This window comes from Arvicanthis niloticus, chromosome 19 (assembly GCF_011762505.2).
Source record: "Arvicanthis niloticus isolate mArvNil1 chromosome 19, mArvNil1.pat.X, whole genome shotgun sequence".
Lineage (NCBI taxonomy): Eukaryota > Metazoa > Chordata > Mammalia > Rodentia > Muridae > Arvicanthis > Arvicanthis niloticus.
Genome location: NC_047676.1, coordinates 41589615 through 41609528, shown reverse-complemented (window position 1 = coordinate 41609528; position 19914 = coordinate 41589615). Strand labels below are relative to the sequence as shown.

The 19914-nt window shown below is 45.3% G+C and overlaps 1 protein-coding gene across 1 annotated transcript in view; it reads right to left on the bottom strand.

Moving 5' to 3' along the window:
- Positions 1-506: 506 nt before the first annotated feature.
- Positions 507-19914, bottom strand: part of Il31ra (interleukin 31 receptor A) — a 29061-nt gene continuing 9653 nt past the window's right edge. The window contains 9 exon segments of the mRNA XM_034523373.2: positions 507-4577; positions 5826-5907; positions 7374-7467; positions 9679-9819; positions 11188-11334; positions 12429-12530; positions 13688-13873; positions 19378-19471; positions 19473-19595. Of these exon segments, the coding sequence (XP_034379264.2) occupies positions 4110-4577; positions 5826-5907; positions 7374-7467; positions 9679-9819; positions 11188-11334; positions 12429-12530; positions 13688-13873; positions 19378-19471; positions 19473-19595 (1437 nt within the window). The 3' untranslated portion in view covers positions 507-4109.

Here is a 19914-nt window from a genome sequence, read left to right as displayed (position 1 = left end):
TTTTCCTCTACATCCTTCTCAGCAGCTCAGGACAGGCACCTTGGCCAGGACTGTGCACACAGACCTCAATACAGAGGGGCAGTTGTGGCCTCTGGGCTCTTCCAACATGGACTGGTGCTGTCTGCGCTTTTGCCAAACTGACTCCAGTGCAGCGGGAGTGAGGATCTCTAACTTTCTCTGCTAGGCTCCATTCCCTCAGATCCCCACACCAAGAGTGCAAGACATCAACACTTCCGAATGACTGACTATGGATAGGCAGTATGATAGTTAACGTCCACGTCAAAGAATTAAGAGGAACAAAATCGAGCACACAGCAGGGAATAGGCGATTGTCAGTGGAAATGGACAAACTATCCCTCAGACATTCCTTGCTAACACCGAACGTCACTGTAACCTTTTGAGGCTGTATCAGGCAAGATGCAATCCCAAAACCTGCAGCAAATTCAATTTTGTAAGCATCCCCAAGTAGATAGGACAAAGGTAAGAAAAATATTTTGAACAAAGATGTCTATCATAGTCGTTCTTTATACCAAAAAGATGTTCAGCACAACCCTGTTGACTAAAGCGGTGTCTTACAGGGCTCAGCAAGCAAGCATGTGGAGACCTGCAGTCCTCAGCTCGGAGGCTGGCTGTGCATAGTAGGCAGAGTTTGGCATTGCTGGCTGCTGCCCACTAGATGCCAGTAGCACCCTTCCCAGCCATGACAGTCAAAGCATCTCCAGGCATTGCTCATCTGTGTGACATTGGAGGTGGGAGGGAAAATGAACACTGGTTGAGAGCAATCAGTACAGGTGACAAACAGCCACCAACTCTCCACAGGGTTGGCAGGGGACAGGAAGGGATAAGAGATGGGGAAACGTGTGTACTTTTCTACAGGGGGAAGGCACTCAGCTAGAAACCCAGAAAGTGTGTGTGCGCACGCTCGTGCATGTGCTTACATATGTGCCTAGAAGTCAGAGGGGGAGGGGCTTAGTGTTCTCCTTTATGTTATTCCCTTGAGACAAGGTTTCTCACTGAATGTGGAGCCAGGCAGGAAGCTAGCAAGTCCAGCAATCCTCCTGTCTCCAGCTCCTACATCCTGGAGGTTACAAGCTCACCTGCTGATGCTTAGCTTTTTATGTGGATGCTGGGGATTTGAGCCGAGGTTTTCATATTTGCTCAGCAAACACTCTTACTTATTAAGCCACCTCTCAGTTTCTTGGTTTTTATTTTATTGATTTAGAAGCTGATTCAGACTTAAGACAATGTTGTCTGAGGCTCACACAGGAACAGATGTCCACAAAACTTCTACACAGGGTCAGATCTCCAGTCCTAAGTCCTTACCACAGTTACTAAAGTTGTTTTGGGTAGGTGGGAATGGACAGGCCACATAAGTAAGTGAGGTCTGGTAAACCCCAACACCAGCATTAAGCTTTATTTGTAAGCATTGAAATTTTGTACACTTTTCACGTCACAAAATGGTATGTGTCCTTTGAATTTTGTTTTTAACCATTTAAAAATGCCAATAATGTTCTTTGCTCATAGATCTATACAAACAGCACCTAGGTTGGTCTGAGAAGAGGTGCTGTCTGGGACCACTGGGCTTCAGGGTACCTAATAAATATCTAGTAGGTACCTAGTAAGATACCTAGTAGGTATCTGTTAAACTTATAAACTTAATTAGGAGACAGGTTGGAGACAGTGCTCCGGCTTGGGCTGCAAGACACTGAGAGGGATCCTCACTGCAGTTCCTTTCTTGCCCCTCCCCCAGCCTCCAGCCCCACCGAACCCCTGTGGGGTCCAGTATTGCAGGGTTCCTCATGACACTGCCTCCTGGGATGCCAGAAGGAAAACATTGCTTTTTGGTCTCTGTTCTTTGTTAAGAACAGATTGGGTTCTCCACCATTCTTTAATGTTGTATTCTCTTTTTAAATTTATTTCGTTTATGTATATGGGTGCTTTGCTTGAATGCATGCCTGCACACCAGGAGAAGGCATCAGACCCCTGTATAGACAGTTATGAGCTGCCATGGGGGTGCTGGGAATTGAACTCAAGACCTCTGGAAGAACAGCCATTGCTCTAAACATCTAAGCCATCTCTGCAGCCTCTATTTTTTGCTATTATTGAAAATAAAAGACCGTTGATGGCATTAATCTAGATGTTTGTGTGGTTCCCAAGGCCCCAGAAAGCTCTTTACCATGAATTTCATAATTTCTTACTGACTTTGCCACTAATGACTTCCCCGAGTCCTCCCAACATCCCTTTTCTTTGACAGTAAAGAGAGAAAACACCAATGGGCTTCTTTACCCACAGAGGCAACCCCTGGTGCAGAGTGGTTGATCCAGGAGGGGAAGCCATCATGGCCTCCGAGCCTGCGTCCTATGAGTCCACCTGTAGTACTCAGTGTGAAAGGAAAACCCAGCCCTCCTTAGAGTGCTCTGATGAGACCACCACGAAGCCTACCTGGGACAGCACAGGGCCTTCAACCATCCTGTTCATCAAATGCAGCAAAGGTAACTATGGGGCATGTACAAGAAAGCTGAGAAAGGGAGGAAGAAGTGAAAAGGAGATGTGGAGAGATGTACCTGAGGAGGAGGAAGTCAGGAGCCTAAAAGGAAAGGGGAGGGGGCAGGGCAGCAGGTGCAAAAGATGGTGCAAGATGCTTCTGGCATCCGTAATCTAGCAGGGCAGGCAGAGGGCAGCATCCTCAGCTCTGGGAGCCGTGTGTGTGTGTGTGTGTGTGTGTGTGTGTGTGTGTGTGTGTGTGTGTTGTCTCTGTTCTCCCCCCACCCCACTCCTCACTGTTCAAGGACTTTAGATTCCAAAGCCTCATGTCTTTTGAGGCTCTGCCAGCTCCTCTAACCAACCTGGGGTCTGAGATTCCCCCAGCTGGAGGTATGAGAGTGTCCTTGGCTGTCTCTCCTCAGGCCAAGACAAAAGGCTGGGCCAGAGCCTCCCTAGTCAGAAATTCTAGGGAGAGCTCAGAGGAGCAGTGGACCCTGGGATCAAATTGCCTGTGTTTTGTTTTGTTTTGTTTAAAGTCACTTCCCAAGCTTGAGAGCAAGACAAGGGGACCAGAGGGTGGCCCACTGTGTGTGGCCACACAGTTCCCCAAGCCTAAGTATATAAATCCCATGATTGGCACTTCTTCCAAAGGCTCCTTCTTGTCACAAGCTCTGTGCTTGGCTATAGCAAAGGGGCAGAGGTCCTCATAAGACAGCCATAAAGTTGCTAAGTGCTACGTCTCACCAGGCCTTGCTCAGGGAAGCTTCAAGAGGTCCTTTTAGGGTCTGCTCCATATGCACTCCTGGACTCTAAGCCAGTGTGAGGTTTAGTGTCTCTGAACAAAAGCCACCTTGCACCTTGGTGTCTTCTCCTACCAGGTATAGCACAAGACAGAGGAAATGGCCTACAAAGCAGGCTGACCTGCTACCTAGCCCACAGTCCATGCCAGTGTCTTACTGGAGGTTTCTGGAATGTCTTGATTTAGCAGCAGTCAATGCGTAATAAACTTGGGGAGAGTGGGATGGATAGAACACTTGCCTAGCACAAACAAGTCCCTGGGTTCAATCCCCAATGTTGTAAAAAATAAATGGAAGTCGGTGATGAAGAGTCCCAAAAAGGGCATTGTTGAAGACCCTGAGAACGAGCAAAGTCTGAGGAGCCTGGCATCCCGATGGGAATCCACTCTACTCCTGGCCTCTGTGAAGGAGAGAAAGTGTGCAGAGACAGGGAGAGGAAGAATAGAGATGAGGTTCCTGTCAGAGTCAAGCACCTACAAAACAGCTGTCCTGGACCCTGAGGGTAGCTTCAGCAATGGCCAGGACAACGTAGATCCAGGGGATAAGATCTGATGTGTCCACCTGGGGGTCCATAAGCTCCGAAGCTGGGCCCTTCTCTCGGGCCATCATTTCAAGGGGCCTCTGTAAGAGCGAACAGAAGAAAGTAGCTTCCTTTTCTCTGTAAAGCACTCAGTTCTTTCAGCATACGTTACCATCTTTGTCACCAACCTGCAGGCAGCTCAACAGCAGACTGAACAGGGAGGGGTCAAAGGGGGCTTCAGGAAGTCTCAGTGTCTTTTCTAGGGAAGAGATCCTTTCAGTCTCTGAGGGTTTCACGTCACAGCAGCACTTAGATTTCTCCCTCGATGTGCACTGGAGTGTTTTTATGCACAAGAAACTCCCGGGTTGCCACTGAATTTTTCAGATATGGATTCTGAGCTCGCTCTTCACAGGGTGGCTCTAGTCCTGGACTCTGACAAGAAGACGGAGATTGCTTCTCAAATTCTGAGTACGCCTCTTCTGCCATTCCCGAACGCTCGCTGTGAGAGTCTTCAGAAGCAGCCTCAGTTAAAACTGAGGGCTCCTTAAAACTTTTCCCTGGGGGGCCGTCAGGCCTAGACGGGGAGGTCACATACTCATTTGCCTCTCCTCCCAAAGTGCTCTCCTGACCCTTTCCAGCTTCCTCTGTTGAAACTATTTCCAGGAAATTCCCAAAGTTTACTACTAGCTTGTCAATGAGGTCAGCAGGGACAGGACATGGTTTTAGGGCCCTGTCTTCTGTGTTTCCAGAGTTTTCAGTCTCCTTCATACTTGACTTCTACAAAAGAGAAAAAGGGACACCCCAGGGGTCATGTAAGGAGTGCAAATGACTGAGACAAATCATTAGGTTTGGGACACAGAAACCCTGCCCTTCACATAGCGCCCCCCCCCCCCCCCCCCGCCTCCCTCCCTGGTCCAGACAGTGACCAGCTACTTCCATAGGAGCTTGGCACCGGTGCTCCGCTTCCCAAGGAACAGCTCCCAATAGCCCACAATCCTTTTAGAGAGCTCAAGGCTATTTTCCAGACCATATTTACAAAACTCCAGGGGAGACGAGAAGCCTTAGGAAAAGCCATAAAGGTGAGAGACACCACCAGGAAATCTAAGTCGGCCTCACAACAGGGAAGGGTCTCTGTCATCTTTGTCTCCTGCCAACCTGGTCCAGTGCCTGGTGTACAGTTTGCAATTAAACAGAGCATGCTGTAGTGGACTGTCCTGCAGACTATGCAAAGCGTATCTTTTCAGCTTAATAAATAGGAGAGCAAAAGGGCCAATATAACACAAGTGAAGAAAAGGAGGAGCAAAACCAGAGCTCATTATTACAAAAATGCCAATTTTTTAAAAAATTCTAAGTTGAAGAAAAAGTCTAATGTTTTAAATTCTTGCATTGAGGCCAACCTTAGAACGGACTTTTAATATTAAGTGATCTCAGAGCTACATTTGCCTAGACTGATTTCCACTTAAGGGGGAAGTCATAAGTTAGACATTTTTTAAGTTTTCTATTTAAAAAATATTCTTAAATAGAGGATTTCTACTTTAAAAAAAAAAAGTACACCAGGAAACCCTACTGCTAATTAAACAATAACACCTGCCCTTGGAGAGATACATTCAAAGTTGCCGTTGGCTTGCCATTTCCCCCGGTACTCTCGTGTCTGAGCAGCCCCCAGATTAATCTGCTCTTAGCTGCTTTTCAAATGACCTCAGAGGTGGCAGTCAGGCCCTCTTCCTCCCCATCAGAAAGCCAATCTGTGAAATAATTCTTCGTCCATGGTATCCTTACAGGATCACTTCTATGAGGGGGATATGTCAGGCCCTGGTGAGGGTCTTTCCTCCAGTTCAGAGTGCAAGATGGAAGTCACAGTAGGAAGGCTGATTCCTTCTGACCATTCCCCTGTGCCCTGGGTCTTTCAGACTTTCAGTTCTTTCTCTGTGAACCTTGGGTAAAGCCTCTCCCATTCTCATCCACCTGGGCCTCCTCCCCAAGTCAGTCTGTACGGTTTCCTGGACAGAACCCAGTAATGTGTACCTTGAAGTCATCTCCCAGCCATGTGGCTAAACTACTGTCAGCAGGATTAGGAACGTCGGGACAACACAGACGAGTCAATCGGCTGTTAAAAGGAGATTTTAAGAGAGGAGGTGAGTTCAGGACATGGTCCATGCATAGTGTGTGGCTAACCTAAGGGCAAGGTTTACTAAAGGCAACTGTATGACCCCCTACTCAAGAAGGGTCTGGTTGGTTTGAATGAGAACAGCCCCCAGAGGCTCACATGTTCGAATTCTTAGTCCCCAGTTGGTAGAACTGTTTGGGAAGGATTAGGAGGTGTGGCCTTGTAGGAGGAGGTGTGTCACTGGGAGCAAGCCTGGAAGTTTCAAAAGCCTACCCATTCTCAGTTAGCTCTCTCTGCGACATGGCTGTGTCTCAAAGTATGAGCTCTCAGCTACTGCTCCAGAGCCAAACCAGCCTTTTTGCTGCCACACTCTCTAACGTAATGGTCATGGATGGACTCTAACCCTCTGAAACTGTAAACCTCAAATAAAAACTTTACAAGTTGCCTTGTTCATGATGTCTTATCACAGCAATGGAAAATAACCAAGACAGAAGATAACTGCCCAGCTTTCAATTCAGTAAGAGTAAACATCCACACTATTAACTGACAGGAAATACGAAGCAATTGTCTATGGGACATATTATATCCTAACCTCCCTTTCTCTATCACCCCCGTACCTCTACCCTGGTCCTGATGTTGGAAACTGCATTACAGTCACTCTTGGCAAATGTATTCTCAAGAGCAGTTGATGCACTAACTATCCACACTTCTGCATAGTGTCCCCAAAGTAAGTTCCCAACTTCAGCACCAGCATTGCCCATTAATCAAAATACACATTCCTCGTCTTTATCCCAGAACTCTGAGTCAGAAACCCTTGGGGCACGATCCAGTTCTGACATGTGTCTAGATTGAAGATGATAAATGAAGAATACGATGTACAAACACTTGTGCTGTGACCTGGCTGCGGTATATTGATGCTGATTGAGGTTGACATTAGCTTAGTCACAAATGAAGCCCAGCTGCTGGGCAGAGAAGGTTCACAAGGACCAGTGTAGAGCACCCTACCAAAAAGGAATACTGAGGCAGACCAAGGCTTACTGCAGGGAGAAATCCAAGATGCTGAAGACAAGAGTCTTTCCCCACACTGGCAAGAGCAGGCACGACAAACGTGCCTGCAGCCAGCTCCCCCAACTCTGCATCACAAAGAAGAGATCTGTGCTCTCATCCAGTTGGCTAAGATCCAGGGCTCAGTTTCCTTTCTGCTCTAACCTGTCAGGACAGACATTGGCAGACAGAGCCTATGGGGCAGGTAGCACTCCCTTGGTCTTGGAAGAACCTAGACTTGGTGTACAGACCTGCACACATATGTCTTCTCATTTGTGGGACTCATGAGTCTGAGGGTGTGGCCTTTAATCATTCCCATACATATGAAGCAAATGAATGCGCAGCCCTCCCCGGGGGCAGGGCTCCCACGATGGCACCCTACTGCTGATTTTTAAGACATTTGCTGTCAATTATGAACTCACTTTGGCTTTCGGAGACCCAAAGTCACCGTTCTGATGCTGAGTAGAAGAAGGCCTCCTCCAACCAGAGATGTTAGAAGGACGATTTCAAAGACACCTTTGTGACAAAGAGAACAAAATACTGTTGTCAGTAAAGTTCCCCGACTCCTTGACAACAATCAAATATTGAATTTTATTATTATATTTATTTATTATTATATTATTATTATATTTTACTTGTACAGAATAGTGGGTTGCATTGACATCTCCAAATATTACAAATTATGAACTGATAGATATTGGGTTTGTCAGGGACAACTTCACTCAGTACTTACTAGTATAACTATTAGCTAGCCACTATTCTGAGAAACAAAACAAACAAATAAGAAAAAAAAATCAGATCATTACTCACATGGTTCATATATCCTGGGGTAGAAAAGCTCACACAATAAACTTTGACAGGTAATCTTTGACTTGTCGATTTGCCTGGACTAATAGATACCTACAGTATGGTAAATACATGCTATTGTGTGTCTGTGGTGAGTCCAGAGGACTGATATGGGAGAACACTTAGAGGAGTGTCCACCTTGAGTGTAGGGAATACCATCTGATAGGCTGGCAGTACCATCTGATAGGCTGGCAGTACCATCTAATAGGCTGGCAGTACCATCTGATAGGCTGGCAGTACCATCTGATAGGCTGGCAGTTCCATCTGATAAGCTGGCAATACCATCTGATAGGCTGGTAGTACCATCTGATAGGCTAGCAATACCATCTGGTAGGCTGGTAGTACCATCTGATAGGCTGGCAGTACCATCTGATTGGCTGGCAATACCATCTGATTGGCTGGCAGTAGTACCATCTAATAAGCTGGCAATACCATCTGATAGGCTGGTAGTACCATCTGATAGGCTGGCAAGTACCATCTGAATAGGCTGGCAGTACCATCTGATAGGCTGGCAGTACCATCTGATAGGCTGGCAGTACCATCTGATAGGCTGGCAGTACCATCTGATAAGCTGGCAATACCACCAGATGGGCTAAAAGTCAAAAAAGAGAAACAGGGCGAGTGAACCCAAGCTCCCTTCCTGAGCACAACCACTGATTGCTTTGGCCATTTCCCACAGATTTCCCACTTCAGCTTAGCCAGCCTTTGGACACAGACTCACTCTAGCAACTCTGCAGAGAGCTTCTGGGCTCCAGCTTTAGATGGGGACTGAATCGTTAACCCCTACTCCTGTTGAAAACATTCAGATTTCTCAGACTGAGCAGCTACCAGGGTCTCTGCTTCTGCAGCATGGTGAATGCCACTGCTGGAGAACCTAGCTTCCAATAGCATATACCGTACCAGTTCTGTTCTCCTAGGGAATCCTAAGTAATAGAATTTTAGAAGTATTGTCAAAAAGAATTCCAAGAAGGCATTGTTGGTCTGCAGAACAGAACATGTTTTCTGTGTAAAGCCCCATGTCCTGCTCATGGTTTTCAGAGCCACGGTCTACTTTATTCTTCAGGAATATAAATAACACAAGGCCTGTGCGATGCATCAAGGAGACATTTTTTTGGCTTATAGTAGTTATTGCAAAACTTGTCAGTGTTGCTTTGAATTGATCTGATTGATTGGTTGGTTGGTTGGTTGGTTGGTTGGTTGGTTGGTTGAGACAGGCTTTCTCTGTGTAGCCCTGGCTGTCCTGGAACTCACTCTGTAGACCAGGCTGGCTTTCCTCTTCCTTTCCCTTTGTCTATTACACATCCTTCAGCTTTCCTATAAAATATCTTCCTTAACCAACTACCGTATGAAACTATTATATTTCACATTATTTGTTATATCTAACAAATTTGTCTTGCTTTTTGTGTTTTCAATGTAAAAGCTGATAAGTTGAATACACACATCTTTTTTTGCAAACAAACAAAACAAAACAAAGCAAAATCCCCACCACAGATGGTAACAATTAAGTCTCTTGTTAGTGACCTTTGATCAACCAGTTTTTTCCTTCCAAGGTTCTATTGCACAACTCTTTGACATTTAGAAACTGCTGTAAGCTCAGGCAACAGCCTTTGACGTGACTGAGGCTGACGCTGATGTTTGCTTTATCTTAAGATTTTTTGAGGCTGCCTATCAGGAAGGATCAAAATGACCACCAGTCTGTCTAACTCTGCCCTCCCTTTGCCAGCTCCTCAGTAACTCCTCATTGCTTACCTTCTGGGAGGCGAGTGAGCCAGAGAGAGCAGAACTCACACTCTGCTGCCCTCTGCTGGCTTTCCTTGCTCCTGACAAATGGCATTTCCAACCCTAGGTAAACTGCAGAATGAGGCCTGACGCTATACTCACTGATTGACAGTGTCTTGAAGTTTATTCTCGTCCCGTTGATACCTCCAGCTCTGGTGCTGGCCATGACCCAAACAGAATAAGAAGTCCTTCGTGTCAGAGACTCCAGGTCACACTGAAGGGCATGGGAGTTAACAATCTTGGCTGAAAGGAAAAATAGAAGCAAGTACAGGAAGTCAAAAATGTTCATTAGCATTGACCCAGGGTGCCCTGATCCGAATTCTAGCTTCTCAACTTCAGTTTAAAACATGTCCATCAAGATGGATCAATGACCCAAACATAAGAGATAAAAGTATAAAACTCTTCAAAAGCCCAAATAACTAAACCACAACTTTGAATTGTGAGTGTTTTTTTAAATGATACCCCAAAATACAAGCAACTACCTAAAATAATAGTAAACTGAACTTCCTTGAAGTTAAGAAGCTTTTGTTCATCAAAAGATAGTATCAGGACTGAAATAACTGTCTACGAAACTGAAGAAAACATTTGTAAGTCAGATATTAGATAAGGAGCTTGTACATACAACACAAGGAACTCATAACCCAAAACTACAAAGATAATCTAATGTTAAAATTGGTGAAGAGGTTAGAAGACATTTCTCTGAAGAAGATATGCACGAGGCCAACAACTACAGAAAAGCATGCTTGGTGTCATTAGTGACTAGGGAAGAGGCTGTCTAAATGAGATACCCCTTGGAAAATACATGCTGTAAGATTATCCTATTTTAATTTGCAGTGAATGCAAAGCCTTGTGCTTGCTGGGTACGTGCTGGGGCTCTGAGCTGCCTCCTCAGCCATGATTACTTCTTTGAAATAATCTAAATAGGCAATTTATAGACAGAGTCTGGTAGTTACCAGAGGCTGTGGGAGGAGGGGCCACTGATTAAAAGAACACAGAGCTTCCACATGGAAGGGGAGAAGAGAGAGGTGGTGATTACACAATTTAGTAAATGTTCTTAAGACCACCAAACTATACACCTTCAAATATTTAGTCCCAAGCTTTACATTACGTGTATTGTACTATAACAAAATCAAATTTAGCTTAAATGGGAATCAAAGCATAACACAGAGCTTAGATGTCAGAAGACACTGTGGACTCAAAAATAAAGGACCCTGGGCAATAGGCAGTAGAACTTATGCTCAAAAAAGCTCTGCACTAAGATAAGTACCGTCAAACAAGGCCTGTCACTGCCTATGAACCCACTCTTTAAGATGGGTAGATCCCATCCAAAACAATGGTCTGAAAAGTTCAAGGGAACCTACCCATTCTGTGGCTGAGCAGAAGAGATCACATCAACCCCTCCCAGTTCTGTTGGGACTCCTTTACACTTTTCCAACTCGTGAGGTGGTGCCCTTGGGGCTCTATTTTCAGAGAGGTACAAAGAATCTAAGTATTTGGATAAGTATGCAGGTCACAGCCCTGGGAGCCTGCTCTGTGTCAAGTCTATTCACATCATCTGGGGGAGCAGAGGGGTGGCTTGAGTTTGCTTAGCTAGGCCATGTGCACACTTACAGAATTCTTTTCCACCTTCAGCTTGGTAAAATATAGTGTAATTGTTGATAAATCCATTTCTAATGTCCTTGGGAATCTCTTTCCATGTGATCGTGGCTGTCTTCAGACCGATGTTCTCCACCCCGGTCACAGGACCTTTTGATGGAGCTTCAGAGGACAGGGACATTTAAAAAAAAAATTACCAAGGTTGAATCACACCCCAGAAGATCAACCCCTACCCTAGAGTTGCTACCATTGTTCAGACAAAAACCACAATGCTGGGGTTGGGATAAGGAGGTTGAAAGGGGCCTGAGGAGTAAACTTGTTCATAGAGATTGCTTTTCTTTCCTAGTCAGACGAGGAATTTCAAAGCCCCAAGAAAATGTACTTTCCTGTAGCCTCCATTTCAATTAGCACCCAGCTTTCATTCCTGTCTGTAAAGTGTAGCTATGAGCAGTTAAAGACTAACTTCCCTGGCCTATCTTTATACGGCAGGAAACACTTTCCAGTACTGGCTTTAGAAGATGCTCATTTCAGAAAGGATAAAGTCTGAATAATATACCTTGCTTATTGTCTCATAAAAGTCACCTGAAAGGATTCAAATAGCTCAGTGGGAAAGGCACTTGCCATGATAGCATAAGGTCATGCAAAAGGCTGGCATAGTGGCTTCTGTTGTAAGATCAGAGCTGAAGAGGTAGAGACAGGCAGATCTCTGGGATTGCTGGCCAGCCAATAGGCAGCTAGACAGCTAGACTAATGGGCCAGCCCCAGGTCCCAGGGAGAAATCTCAAAATATAAACAAGGTGAATGGCTTCTGAGAAATGACAAGTAAGGTTCACTTCTAGCCTTCATACATGTGCACCAAAACACCCATGACCGACATGCACACACACATGTATGCACTCCCAGAGAATCATTTTAACATATGTATGATGAGCTTCCTGAATTGCTTCCTGAATTGATCCTAATTAATGTTAACTCTGGTGACAGCCTCAGTTGCTGTTTTGTTGTGACATTGGGCAAGGGGTTTCACCCCCGTGAGCCTCAATTCCCCATTGAAAAGTGGGAAGTGACTGGATCTGTTGAACTCTTTCTATTTACCCGCCGTTGAAATTTAGTGACTCTATACCCTGGGCCCAAGCATGTCAAACACACACAGCTGAAGATGAACATTAAGGTGGGGTAGAAATGAGCCTTGAAACAGCCCTGCATCTGAACTTGTAAGAGCTGATTTCCTTCCCCCAAAGTTGGTCCACACATACCTTTTTCTTTGGCATAAGCTTGGATTGAATATGGCTCTCCGACTCGGTGTCCCAACACTGGATACACTGATATATTATAGCATGTGAAAGGTTCTAATTTATCTTGAGGAGAGATGGGGGGGGGTAGAGAGAGAGCTGAGTAAGTACACAGAATGGCAGAGTAGAAAAAAAATGGAGGACTGAGTTGTGACCTAAGATTTACAGAAGACATTCTGTTTCTCTCTAATGCCTGCTCTTGTTCTGAGATGTTCTATCTAACTCTCAGAACTAAACTGAGACAATTTTAAGAAAATTACAGCTCCATCATGAATGGGGGAGGGGGTCCTTCCTCCATCAATAATTTTATCATGTGAATTGGAGATGTACTGAATAAAATTTCGACCTTCTGACAACAGCATATACTCAAGGACTGTGAATTCTAGTTCTCTACCTGTCCACATTCCTTCATAAGGCTTTGTGTTTTGTTTGGGGAGACAACATCTCATGATATAGCCCAGGCTAGCCTTAAACTCAAGATCCTCCACTTGCCTCAGCCTCCTGGGATTATAGATATATACCACCATGCAGGGCTTGTGCATTTCTTAATATAGATGCCACTGCGATTCACAGCAGCCATGCTTGCCTTCACTGATCAAACCGGTCAACATTCCAGCATGAAGTGGGAGGGGCGTATGAGACTGAGATCCACCTCTAGCTGAGGCACTATTATAGGCAGTTGATGGGTGATAGGGTGGGAGAGTCAGTGTTCTTCAAGGGTGTGTCCCCCACTCCCCAGTAGGCCAACCACTATCAGTGGGTGACTCTACACCTATGCCTATGTAGACAGCACTAATTCCACTCAGTAGGTTATTTAAAAGATAAAAATAAAGGGAGGGACGGAAAGTTGGGAGGGGTGGGATGTAGATCTGGGAGGAGTTAGTTAAATATGGGCAAAATCCATTGAAGGTTCATATGAGAATATCAGACTCAAGTAACATATTATTTTTTAAAGCCTTACTTTTTTTTCTGTTAAACTCTGATTTGCACTGGCAGGGTAGCTGGTGAACATTCTTGTTTCCTGTGTCTCCATTAACACGAGTACATAAAATTATGTTTCGTTCCCACCTGGGAACAGGCTTTCTGTGCCAGCTTCGCCTGGGAAATGCTGAGAGCTGTGACAGTGACTTATCGCCTCTGGGGCTGTCCACACAGCCTTCAACGCTGATCTAAATGAAACCAAATTCCGCACCAAGGGAGCGTGCAGGCTCTGAGTCACCTACCTTGCTCGATGGTCCAGTTGGTGACCTGAGACACAGATTCCCAGGAAAGGGCAGGCAACTTCGACTCGGCCGTCTCTGGGAGCCACTCCACTATCCAAGTGTCCACCTCGGGAATGGAGCTCTGCCAGTCCACCACCAGCAGGGGCTCGGCTATGTGGGCCTGCATGCCCTTGATGCACTGGAAGGCTGAGGAGAGGGGGAAAGGACTGGTTCACAAATCAGCCCAAATGTACCAGCCCCACTGGCATCCAGTCATTGCCAAATAGCAAAGGATCAAAGTTCAAGATCTCCTTTGTGGCTCCAAAAACTTCCCTTTTGTCCTTTTAAATCTGCTTTAACGTCCCCTAAACTAATGAGATTCCAGAAACAGATCTCACTAGTAAACTAGTATCTGGAGGGACTTGCAGCCTACGCATCCTCCATAAGTCAAAGTCTCCAAGCAGGAGAGGAAACCTATCCTCATCCCTCAGTGCCGCAGCTCATGGGTTCCTTTCTCAAACTGGCTCTGCATTTGAGATTCCCATTGCTACTCCCAGAAGCTCAGCCAGGTAATTCATCAACCTGAAAAGGCTGCTGGGTTGGAAAGGATGAAGGCAAGGCAAGGGCAGAGCCAGGGCAAGAAGCACAGGGCTTGGATGTTGGCACCTCTTCCCCAGGGCTCCTGCTGCTTCTCCCCTGCCTTCCTCCACCCAAGCTGTTAAGTGTTGATGAATATTCTCCAAAATGATACCCCTGTGCTACAGAGAATGACTTTATGTGGAAATGAGACTACCGTAGATGTAGGGTGGATGATGAGCCCTGCAGTCAATGTAACTGGTATTCTTGTAAGAGAGGGGCAAGGCTGGGAAGATGGCTCAGCCAGTAAGGTGTTTAAGATACAAGCACAAGGAGCTGAGTGTGATCCTCAACTTCCACATAAAATGCTGAGTTCAAGGGACTTAGAGGCAGAGACAGGAGGACCCTTGAACCTGTCTCCTTACCACTGAGATGGCTCAGTAAGGAGTAAAGAGAACATGCCTCTTGCAGAAGACTGAAGTAGAGTTCCCAGCATCCACGTTGGATGTTCCTTTTTGGTTTTGTTTTGTTTTTTTTTTTTTGTTTGTTTGTTTTGTTTTTTCGAGACAGGGGTTCTCTGTGTAGTCCTGGCTGTCCTGGAACTCACTCTGTAGACCAGGCTGGCCTCGAACTCAGAAATCCGCCTGCCTCTGCCTCCCAAGTGCTGGGATTAAAGTCCTGTGCCACCACCGCCCAGCTCATTGGATGTGCCTAAGTGACTGTAACTTAAGCTTCAGGGAGATCCAATGCCTCTGGCCTCCAGGGACAACTACACTCATGAGCACACACATTGTGCGCATAATTTAAAATAAGAAAAATAAATCTAAGCGAACGAGCGGTGGCGCGCAGCTTTGGCGCCTGCTGCCAGAGGGCGGCCCGCGCTCGGTCTCTCCCGGTTCGAATCCCGTGTTCCCTGTGTGAAAAAAAAGAAAAAGAAAAAGAAATCTAGAAGGGTGTGGTGATGTGATGCATGTCTTTAACCCCAGCATTTGGAAATTCCAATACAGCAGGGTAACAGAGAGAATATCTCAACGCACACGCGCAGCGCGCGCGCGCGCACACACACACACACACACATACACACACACGCACATGCATGCACACACAGACTAACATGCATGCAAGCATGTAGGTACGCACAAAACACACGTGAGTGTGCACACACACACACCTACTTAAACATTAAGGTGGACAAGAATTGAAGAAGACAGCTGGTGTCTGCATCTGGCCTCCATACATGTGTACACATTAATATGTGCACAGAAATTACACACAAAATAAAATAAAAATAGAAAGAAAGAGAGAGAGAGAGAGAGAGAGAGAGAGAAAGCAAGTAAGCAAGTGTAGATGGAGAGGTAGAGAGGAAGAAGTTGGAGATATTCAAGCTGCCCCAAGCCAGGGCCTAGGGCCACAAGACATGTGAAAAGGTTGAAGAGGATCCTCCTCTAGAAACTCTGGGGGAAGCATGGTCCAGTCCACAGCTTGCTTTCCCATACCTCTAGCCTCCAGAAACAAGGGACAATGTGTTTCTGTTGTTTGAGACCACCCAGCTGGTGGTGGTTCACAGCAGTAGCCTTGGGACACAAAGATGGTACGTTTGCTTAATTAGCCTCTGGCCTGTGTCCTCCATTTCCTCCTCTGCTCTCCTGGAGGCACTTCCTTAGCAGGTGACCTGGCAAGGACTCCTGCCCTGAAGATGGTGAGCACACCTCCAGACCTCACAGTCCTCCGGCTCACCAATCCTGGAGCTCCGAGAGTGGAAGAGCCAGGTCTAACGTGCCAGGTGTGCTGCAGGGGCTGGGAAGAAGATCATGAGGAGGTCGGAAAGGAGTCCAGAAACTATGAATCAGCCATGCAAGAGGGAATGCTCAGCCTCATTAAGGAAGTGCTAAGAGAAAAGTTTCTAAATCATCCTACTGAATAAAGACTAATCACCACTCTTCATCATGAACACCTTGGGCACTTGCTCCTAAAAGACTCTTGAGAGGAAGAGGTTACATGATCAGCCCTGGAGGCAGGGAAGAGGTCTGACTATGAACATCTGTTATGCCTTGTGACGTCGTGAAGACCACCATCCTAGATCTGCCCAGTACTGTTCTCAGGGCCAGTTCAGTCTGAACTCCAACTGTCTCCCTGATGCTGTCCCCACTGTTCCTCAGACCAACTCACCATACAAGTGGCTTTGCTTCTCCACATCCTGTACCAGACTAGTTCTGCCTGTGACTGAAGACACATAAACTTCAAGAAGTTCAAGAGTAGAGAGACCCTGAAGGGTTATCTCTGCCAATCCTTTAAAGATGATGCCCACGGAGGCAAATAACCATCTTGGCTTGCACATTCCAAGTCACAGTATTGTGGTGAGAATTTTGGTTTCTTTAAAAACCCAGGTATGTTATGTGACTATGTCTCTGTTTTAATCCCAGGTGTGGGGAGTGGGGACTGCTTCAGAATATCCATGCCACTGTGATTGTCTCATGCTCTAGGAGAGACGTGATTTTTGCCAGCTGTAGTTAGTTTATGTTTAGAATTCTGGGGACTCAAGAGGTCATAAATTCAAGAGCCCAGAGAGGGCCTGTGGCAGCTACTGCTCCCTCTGCTGCTGCTGCTGATTCCTGCTGCTGCTTTTGTGATTGCTGGATTGCTAGTTGGTGGTTGGAGACATTCTGATGACAATGATTGGACTTGCTCCAGAGTACTGGATGCCCATAATCAGTAGAAAGTAGTCTAAAAGGTCTATGCCCCCTTTCTCCTCCAACCTTCTTTCTCTCTGATCTAGTGTTAGGGAGTTGGAAAGGGTTGGGGGTGGAATAAGGGTCAGAAAGGTGGTAGATATAAGAACCCAATAAAGTAATCAAAAGCCTAGTTAGACATTATGAACACTAATTCTAAGATAAATACATTTACACCAGTTTAGTTCATGCAGATCTGGGTTGGGATGACACTGGAAATATCGTATACAAATCACATTCATTGTGTTGAAGCTAAACCTACAGAATCTGCCTCTTGGGTCATTTCAAGGATGAGATAAGCCATACCTTGTCACAATGCCTAACATAGCCTAATGCACAACATTGTGGACAATCATATTGACTCAATGAGAGATAGCACCAACACTATTATTACTTAACTCTTTCCTACCTGGTTTACTTTATTAAACAAAATTCTGTAGAGTCTCACATTCTCTGATAAATTATGATAAACACTGAACAAGTAGCAGAGGTATAATGGACATTATGTTTCCTGTGTCTCCATTAACATGCAGTGGATAATGCACAGATAATGCCTTTTTCAACACACACATATGTACTGTATCAAATATTTGCTGCCTCAGTCAGGTGGTCACTGATACTGAACAAGGATGACACTAAGCTCTTCTAAGACACACCCGCTGGCAAGCCATTCCTCTATAAAGAGCTAGGCTGTAAGCATCTTATGTTCAGAGGCTACACAGTCTCTATCACAATTAATCATTATATCAACTGTTGTGGCAAAGAAGCCACAGAGAACATGAAAAGATGTACATGGTAATATTTTAAAGTTCACTTGCAAAACAAAGATGCATTGGGCCTGATTTAGCCCATACCTTGTTCTAGGACCATTACAGGTAATAGTTTCAATACCAATATCTAAAAAATCCTAAGTGAATTTAGCATCATTTTAGTTAAAGTATATTTTATAGTATTTTTTAAGTTGACGATCCATAGTAGAAATGTAATTAATTGAAACTTTATTAAGAATGACAGTAAGCTACTGTAACCTAGTATCTAAGTGGTAGAGAGCTTGGCTGTAGAACAAGTACAGGGTCCTCGGTTTAATCCCCAGCATGAGAGGGGCACAGAGAGACAGAGACACACAGAGAGAACAATAAAAATAGAATTAGAGCTGTAACTCCATCAGTGGGGTGCTTCCCTAACACAATGAAACCCTGGGTTCACATCCTTAGCACAGCATACCCCTGGAATGCTTGTACACTTGGGAAAGAAACACAAGGATCAGAAACTCAAAGTCACCCTTTGACTCATTGTGAGTTTGAGGACAGCCAGTTACATGAGACCCCATCTCAAAACACTACAAAGGTACAGTGATCAACACCAGACAAAACACTTCCACAGAGAACTCATTTGTTACACACAACAGTTTGTGAGATAGATGTATTACATAAGAGGTCCAGTTATAAGCAATCTTAAAGGGGTTAGCTGGCTTGCTCAATGAGAGTGGTATCAACACAACACACACACACAACACAGGACTCATATACATATACACAGAAGACAGCACTCATACACACACATGACACATCACACACATACGTACAACACACACAGGACATAGCACACACACACACACATGACACAGCATTCACACGCATACACACATATGACACAGTATGCACACACACACACACACACACACACACCACCACAGCATCACACACAATCCAAGAAGGCTTTTTAGTCCAAAATAGACAACAAGGCTTTGCCACTTTGCCGGGGTTCAGTAATTGTCCAATGTGTGGATTCAGTAGATGCCAGGCATGGTGATGTCAGCATCACTTGTGAGGCTGACGCCGACCTGGCTGTAAGTTAGACGGGCAGCTGTCTGAGTGGGATCTCTCTCAAAAAAACAAAAAAGAAGAAAAAAACCTTAACAGCAATTTATTAGCAAGTCTATACATATACAAGGGGTTTTCCTAGGCTGGGCAGTCAGAAGAAAGGAGGAAAGACAGAAAACAGGACAAGGAACACTAAACCATATCTGGGACACAGGAGACATTTGGGAAGGACAGAGTTCAGGAGAGGACCTGGTTTTGATAACACACGGTCTTGACTATGACTATGTTTTGAGTGGCTCAACCCAGCATTACAAGTATTTGGACCAGAACCAACAGAAGCTGCAAGCAGAGCTTTGAGGCCTTAACTGTGCTGTGTGACTGGTCCTTTAACTCTTAGCACTGGCTCTGTTCCATAGGAACTGTAATTTTGAGTAGAGGGGCTTGCTAAGCAGATTCTGTATCCCCCACAACAACCTAAAGAGCCCATGTTCCTCCCTCTTTGATCCGATTAAAGAAGAACAGCTACCCTGAGGACAGAGACAACTCTTTCTTAACCACACACATTGAGAAAAAGGTACCCTACTCTCCTCATGAACATCTGGGATCCTCAGGATGGCCTCTTGGGACTTGCCAAGAGAATTAAAAGAAGTCACGGACACACAGTATGTCTGGTTCATACAGAAGCAGTTCATACTGCTGGGTAGTGATGTTGTTTATCTCTGTGAGGTTAGTGCTGTTCTCTGCAGAGTACTGTATGTTGTAGCCAAGTGTTTTCTCCAAGACTGGGGCTCCTCTTGCCTTCTGTATCCAAAGAAAACAAAAGTTATTGCCAATACCAGAGAGAGAAAAGCACAGAAACAATGAATAAATGGAGAGATGTCATGTTAGCCATCAGACCGCTAAGCTACAAGCAAGTGATTATCTTTCCATTACAAATGTTTGCTGGCGGGTGATGTTAACCCTTCAAGTGCCAGAAGAGATTAATCTATACCAAATTGTAACTTGACATCTGTTCTTAATACAAGTCCAGTTTCATGGGGCCAAGCTGGTGTGAGCAAGCCACCTCTAATTCCATCTGTGTCTTTTCTTCTATCATGTATGGTCAGGGGTGTAAAATCTA